The sequence below is a fragment of the Terrapene carolina genome, unplaced genomic scaffold, assembly GCF_002925995.2.
Source record: "Terrapene carolina triunguis isolate 2854851 unplaced genomic scaffold, T_m_triunguis-2.0 Scaffold42971, whole genome shotgun sequence".
Taxonomy (NCBI): Eukaryota; Metazoa; Chordata; order Testudines; family Emydidae; genus Terrapene; species Terrapene triunguis.
Window position 1 is genome coordinate 1 of NW_020707322.1, and position 8,009 is coordinate 8,009.

Here is an 8,009-nt window from a genome sequence, read left to right on the forward strand (position 1 = left end):
TTTTTTTTAAATAGAGGCCCATTCGTTAGCACATAGTATCCTGCAAACTACTGCAAGTTTAACAATTTGTACATTGCAGTAAAACAGCTTTATTTGATAGCTTTAAATATGTATTTAAGAAACAGACTGAGTCTCTATTAGGGCTTTTTATTGTAGGATAACATCAACTCACGCAAAATAGAACATGGACTATGTAACATCATAAACAGTCACCATTACCATCTGTGCAAGGGAAGATGGCTACAATGATATAAAGAACAAGAAAAATATTACACAGTTACATAGCTTGCCAGCTAAACTTTCAAAAGCTCCTTCCATATGCACTGAGGAATCTTTGGGGTTTTTTTCTTTTTAACAGTTATTTATTACAGTATTGAATATATTTACAATAGACGTTATGCAAACATCAGTCTCGCTTACAGTGCCTCATGACTTCATTCATCCCAAACCGGCACCACGAATCCAATTTGAAAGCTTTGCCGTGCCATTTATATAGTATATCATTAAAGTGTTCCATAGTTGCCATAGCTAATTCCTAATTCATAAAATTCAGATTCTAGGTACCAGGGACTGAATCACAGGACTGGCAGGCAAAGTATCGGAAATCAAACCTAACTGGGTTTGAATGACAGCTTGACCAGTTAGCCATGGGTCCTGGGGCAATGTTTGTCAAAATAGAATCTTGGACAGTAAATAAACTCATAGCTGTTGTCAATCTTGTACAAATATCAATGCCTCACTCTGAGATCTAATTTTATGTAAGTACTAAGGAGACATCAAGTAAACTTAAACAGAAGAGGCCCATTAAACCCTGCTTATTCTGCCAGTACAATGGCTATGTTTACTAACATACCTCATTTCAGGGCATGGATTCCTCCCTCCTTAGTGCTACAAACACTGCGTTTCATACTCTTAAAGACTGTGTCTGGCTTGCACGCTCTGTGGCTGTGACTGGTCGATAGTGATGATGAAAAGGAAACAAAGAACTGGATATGGATTGGCCTGCGTGTCAATAGCTTTTTATGGAATTGATTTTAATTGTTTAGAACCCCAGCAAAATGCCGAGAGCAGAAAACACAGCGGTCCTTTTATCTCAGCAGCTACCTTAAGAAAAAAAGAAACAACAATCTGTTTTTCCTCTGCTCTGTCGGTGGCAATGAATTCAGAAACTGTTTTCAGTTTTGTATGACTGGAGTAGAGGAACAACTATTCATCAGTTCTTGCACAGAAAAGGCAAATGGGCCTGCCCTTCTCAAAGTTCACTTTAGTCCCACATTCTTATTTTTAACTCTATTCCTCAGTCCCCATATATTAATGTTGATTCCCTTACTACTAATTTATACCATCGCCTTCCTCAGTACCAATTGACACTTGCACTGACCTTTGCATAATACAGATATTCTATCAGAGTTCTCCTTTGCCTCCAGATTTTTCCAGTGTTTAATTTGTCCTATAGTTTTTAACCTGCTGCTGCTTCAGAAAGTGCATCTCTCAACTTCATCAATCTCCCCTTTCAAAATGCTAGAAATCCCTGTTAGTCACTTCAGATAACAGTTCTCAAAGATCTATTGTCTCTGCTGCTTTTTATTGTCTCCAAAGCAATAATTTCCTCATCCTGCTATTTGAGTGGGCGGTCCAAAAAGAGTCTTATAGCAATTCTTGTAGTCTTCCCTTCCGCCAATATAAAGTAATACATCTATCTCAGTTGCTTGTTTGCTTTTTGATGTTGGCATGGATAAATGGAGATGTTCTTTGGATGCCTCTGTGCATAAAACTAAAGATAGCAACAAGGCTATTAAGTGCCTTATATTTTTGTTTTAAATATACAGGAAGTTTCCATCTCCTTGTGATGTGCAATTGTAACTCCCATTCACATTAATTGAAGTTATATGTACACGTCAAGAGAGATGAGACCCTTCATTCTGTTTATGTGACTTTGCGTAGTAATAAAAAGGCAACAAACACATTGTCTGCTATACATATAAATACTAGAACAGCACCGATATATTTTTCTGCTATAACAATAAAAAGTTACACACACCTCTCAATCTGCCCAAGTGAACAGATACTAACTATGTTTTCTCTTGTACAATAACACAGTATATACTACTTGATCAATTATGCTGGGTGCTTGAGGTCCAACAGAAGAACATTATCACCTCCTCCTTCTGTTGCCTCCTGTTTAAGAACGATTTTTTCAGGGGTGAGCACAACTTTCTCTGCTGGCTGGGACGTGCCTTTTGTTCCACTGCCTTTGTCTTTCTTTACTTTAGTGATCACTTCTGTGTAGGAAATCTCTTCTGTAACTGGTTCTTCTGCCCCACTCGCTGAAACTGCATGCACACCAGCTTCCTGGATTCCTTCTTGCCCTTCAGCTACTGTTCGCTCTTTATCTTTCTTATTGAGCTTGAATGTCTCCTTTGTTGGAGCTGCTTTTGAAATAGTTTTCTTGAGCCTTATCCCAGATTGTTTCAGCCTCTCTCCTGACTGCCTCATTCTCTCTCGCCTCTCGGGTGTCACTATTCTAGTTTGAAGCCTGTTCACCTTCTTGCCAAAATTTTGTCTGGTCTTCTGCATATTTTCCCTTGAAAATGCCTTTTTGATATTATCTATGCGTCTCATGCCTGATTTTTTAAATCGGGATGCTCTGCTTTCGTCTATATAATATTCTTCATCAGAAGAGAGGTCATCAGGTGGGAAGAATTGCTCCTCCAGGTTTTCACCTCTTGTCCTGTCTTTGATAACAGACAGCGAAGACGGGCATTCTGTTTCCTCCTGTGAATGAAAACATAAAGACATCATTCCGCTAGTGTTTTAAGGGAGCAGAGCATTTAAGCATATAGCTTTTTTGGCTTCTTATTTGTAAGTATCAACAACTGAGCTATAATCATGTGGCACAGGGAGGTGGGGTCTCGCCTGAGAACCTGCACGATCTCCTGAGGATAAAGGGGCCTGGAAAAAAACTGATTTTGCAGCCTCTGTTCAGTCCCATGCCTGTTAGGGAGATTGCTTTAAAGGCTGGTTCTACTCTGAAAAGGGATGAACAATGTAAAACTCGCATCATTGTGTCCCACATTTAGTGTGCCTCAATGGACTGCAGCTCAAATATGCTTAGTTTGCAATTAGAAAGGATGTTTTTCTAGCTACCAGCCCTGCTATTCTGAGGTTGGAGAGTCAAGCTGGGTTCTTTCCTTCTCATACATCATCAGTAATGAGCACCATGCAGGGCAAGTTGGCCTTCACCTACATACAGCCTCACTGACTCCATATGAACTTCTCAGTATTACCTGTAGCCCCCTCCTCACCTTCATTAGGTTTTCACAGTTGTAATTAACTGGAACTTAGTAGAGAAATCTGTTGATGCACAGGGAAGAACAGAATCCAGCTCAGACCCTTCTAGAGTATGTCTTCACTGCAGCTAGGCCAGGCACCCAGGTCTGAGCACCTAGGTCAGCTTAGCCTGACTGCAGGTGGCCTCACTACAAAGCCCTACTGGTGTTGTTGTGTCCTCTGCTTACGCACGTGCCCATGTGTGGCTGGGAGCATAGCCTGTGTCCTCACTGCAAAGGGGGCAGGTTCCAGCCCAAGTTTAAGTGAAGTCTGGGCTTTAATCTGTATCCAAGCAGGGATGCTAGACCAGGTTTAAAGCACCTCCAAACCCAGGTAAAAGGTTTGTGTGTGTGGACAGTGACAGGGGTTGTGCTAAAACCCATGGAAGAGCCAGGGTGAACTCTGCAGCGACAACACACCCTTAGCCGTGTTCGGTTCACGGGAGTAAAATGTCACTGATGCGAGCTGGTAAGGCTCAATACACACCAGGAGTTGATCTGCTGAATGAGAAGCCATTTTACATAGTCACTTTTCAGCACCACAGTTTACTCCTCCCCTATCAATTCAGCAACAAAAGCAAAGCTCCAGGCGGCAGTAGTAGAGGTGGGCAACTCTTAGAAATACATGAATGGCATTGTTTAGTATTACAGGCATACAGGCATTTTCAACGGTAAAAGTATATTATCCCATGTTAATGCATTAACTGAACAATCAGCAAATATTTGTGGGTCTCTGTAGTAGGTCTTCAGTGGGAGGTTATTGAATGGTGCATTAATCACCTTGGTATCCACTGCCTGCCATGTCGCAAGTATTGCTAATTTGTACTGAATATTAAATACATATTCTAGATAAGTGCCATGCTAGCCATGTACTAAGCAGTGAAACCATATGCTAAAATACATTTACATTACACCTTTGGCTTTGTTTGGCTGCCCTCTATCCACTAATCCCTCTCAGTGAGTTCAGCTTCAATTGCACCCAACCCTCTTTCACAGGGTGCTGGTGAGGAACGGTAGCTGCATTTTGAAAAGAAGTGATCTAAAGGGAAGCAATGCAATTGGGCGCTTGTGGAGGAGGTGAGCATCTCAGCTATCATGGTGATAGGGGTGCTGTAGATACCTAGAGAAAGAGGGATTTTAACCGCCAGAACAGTGCAAGTTATACCAGAATTTTCTGAAAGCTCTTTTTGGGCAGTAAGTTACTGAACCTCATTTTAATGGTAAATTATGTGCAAAAAGTTTAGGGTGAATATTCCGTAAAAGAATACGTCTGAAAAGAGTAGACCCAACCTGTAAATCATAGTCACACAGGAGCTGAGCCAAGAACCATTTAGCTCAGTGTAATGATTCCCATGGAGATTCTGGATCTGCCTGATAGAGTCAATTTCTGGCTGGTACTAGCAGACATATAGCAGAAAACGCAGAACCAGTAGCAGCTGTGAGATGGAAACTGGCACCCCTTTCTTATCCCAGCAATCTCCTCCTTGGGCACACGAACAACGCTGCACAACGTTTGTTCATACTCCCAAGAGGAGCAGCTCCTCACCCAGCCTCAGGCAGAATACATGGCATATTAATATTCTTTTTGCATAATGTATCATTTCCCATTTGTGGGCTTATCACACCTGATTCCTGGAGCTTGTCAGAATTTGGGGCCATAGTTTAATAATATTTTCTAACTACCAAAGAAGTTTGAATGAGAGCGTCCACCAAGTGCCAGTCAGTTTCTCAAATGTATCTTGTGCTGATGAATTCCTGTATGGTGCACTGCAAACTGAACTGATTTCTGGCCAGAAAAACAGCTGTAATTTTCAAAATGCAAATGCATGTTTAATTTTACTTTACAAAGTATTAACTATCAGTAATATATAATAAAATATATTAAGCCACTTGGCAAATAAAGGCTGTTTATAGTTTGGTCATCTTATTCTGGCTTCTTTAAAACATAAAATGGCTGTTAATGCTTATCAAAATTAAGGGGAAATTATTTTGCTGTGAGATCAGCAGAATTTTATTTAACTCCATATATCAAAACCAGAATGAGCAAGAACTAGAATTCTTTGTTAATAATCTTCATTAATGTGTGAAAATTAACTTTATTACCTAGCTGTGTTGTAGCTTCTTTTCATAAAATGAGGGATAGTGTTAACAGAGAGCAGCTTTTCTGTAATTAAACTCTTAATGTTTGTAAATTATAGACCACTACTTTAGCTGTAACATTGACAACAATATTTCCATACTAACTATTCTGAAACTTCAGTCCATACAGGGATGAGTATAGTAGGGTGAGATTTAAGAGTCTCTCCTATAAGAAGAAAACGAGAGCTTAGGTTCTTTTTTTAGACAACATTTGGGCTAACTGTCATCCCCTAGTGCACAGAAGACAGCAGGCTTGTGTTCCCTACTGAATGCCATCGCTTCAGTTGTATTTAGATTTACAGTTCACTGGTTTAAAGGGCTGGCTGTAACGTTCACACACACATATTAGAATTAAGAACTAAGAACTGTAAATTATCAGATGAATGTTTTGTGTCCAGGGCACGGGACTGGCACCCAGGAGTTCTGAGCAATATTTTTCAACTGACTCCTTGTGTGACTTTTGCCAAATAATTTAATTTCTCTGTTCTTCAGTTTCTGCCTCTCCCCTGGAGAAACCAGGTATAAAAGGCTAAATTCATTCAGGTTTGTACATCATGCTGCAATCCTTAAATGGGAGGTGCTACAGAAATGGACCGTCTTACTGGAACTGGTCAACATTGTGAAGGTTTTTCAAAATAAAAGTCAGTGCTATGTTTCATCCCGGTAGGGAACTGCCCACTCTGAACCACCAACAGGTTTTAGCATTACACTGTCAAAAGTCATTTTTGTTTACTGGGGAAGAGGGAGAATAAAAGCTTCTGTCTCCCAGAGTTAGCACATCTGAGGAAAGTCAGTCTTAGCACTAGGGGGGACGCTGATGTGGGGAAAGATGGCTAAGAGCTTGATCCTGTTCCTCCTGAAGTCAAAGGCAACATTCCATTGACTTCATTGGTGCAGGCTCAAGCCCTAAACTGGGTAAGTACCTCTCCCCATCGTCCTACCAAGAAAATAAACTGTTCGCTGATGGAAACAGTAGGATGTGGCAGTAGCCCTATGAGGGGGAAAAGGAGTAAGATGCCTGCCTGCTTTCCCCCTTCTTCCAGCAGCAGGAGCACAAGGCGATGGCTTGCAAGATAGCCAGATCAAATTAAAAAGGGAAAAGGCAAGGTAGGTCCTTCCCACCCAAATGTAAATTATTGTACTCACCTCATCTTACCTGGCCTAGCCAGCTGGCTGGCCACTGAGATAGGAGTTATTTGAGTTATAGAATGCTGGTGCAAGTCAATGGGAACTACCCGTATACTTAAAGTTAAGCCTGTGCTTAAGAGTGTGGCTGGAAAGGAGCCAGAGTGCTCAGCACCTTGCCAGCTCAAGCCTTGCATAAATAGCGTTTATCGTCTCTGCGTAGTGACAGAGTCTTGCACCATAGTAAGAGATGCTACACAGATTGGGTTTTTTTGTAAATTGTATTTACACTATTAATATTTGCACTACTTGTGAAATAGTGTCTGATCACATCATTGAATATGTCTAGAAATGCCTGTGCACACCAGTGCCATTAAGACTGTGTGCATAAAACTCAACTTGGGTTTGTCTTGCTTTTGAGTACTTCATTCTGACAGCGTGCAGCCCCAGCTCACTAACAGCCACGTAAAACAGAGCTTCTGGTTTTAAGCTCTGGTCTGAACAGCACAAAGTAAACAATATGAAACTCGCTGTAGCTACTTTGAGGATAAAGGTCTGCGCCATTACTGCTTACATTCGAATAGATGTCTCCACAGCGAGTAAAATATTTCAAACCTGATGTTTATAACACAAAGCCATTCCCTCCGGCAGAACCTGAAAGCTCCATTGCCACTGTGGATACCTTCGCTCTTATTTTCAATTTAAATCAAAGTTATAAAAACTGTACTTTGTGTGCATGCACCATGGACTTTGTAATGAAATCTGGTAATGGGCTGCCAGTGTACTCTTGGGTCTGTGCCTGTGTATGCAACTTAGGAAACTTCTAGCCAGTGCTGCCTCTTTCTCTTAGTGAAGGTGCACAGGGAAAGAGGCAGGGGTCCTAATGAGTCCTATCTTCTTCCATATGCTATAGAAAGGGATGCATGGAATGAGGCAAGGACTCCTACCTTACTGATTGTACATAGTGGGGCTTACAGAGCATTCTCGTGCTGCCTAACAAGTAGTGGAATGTCTTTGTTTTCCCCTTTATTTTTTAACGTGGGAAATTCCAGACTTCTATAAGTCGATTCTTAACTTTGTCTTCAATAACCTAAATAGACCGAGCCCCTTAAGCGCCTCACTGTAAGGCAGGTTTTCCAGACCTCCGATCATTCTTGTGTCACTTGTCAAAGCCCTCTCCAATTTTTCAACAGCTTTTGTAGTGTGGCCACCAGATTGTGACACAGCATTGCAGTAATGGTCTCACAAGGCTGTATGTTGAGGTAATACCGCCTCATTACTGCTCCTTGATATTCCTCTGTTTATAGATCTAAGGATCACCGATTGTCTTTGGCCACAGCTTTGCAGTGGGCATTCATGTTCAGCTGGTTATCCACCATGATCGCTAAATCCTTTTCAGAGTCATTGCTTTCTAAG

At 41.2% G+C, this 8,009-nt stretch overlaps 1 protein-coding gene across 1 annotated transcript; it reads right to left on the reverse strand.

The window, feature by feature from the left end:
• Positions 1 to 1,740: 1,740 nt before the first annotated feature.
• Positions 1,741 to 2,799, reverse strand: LOC113405565 (caveolae-associated protein 4-like). The gene has a single exon (XM_026646777.1). It carries the CDS (start codon positions 2,797 to 2,799, stop codon positions 2,119 to 2,121), a length of 681 nt encoding a protein of 226 aa, XP_026502562.1. The 3' UTR covers positions 1,741 to 2,118.
• Positions 2,800 to 8,009: the final 5,210 nt, after the last annotated feature.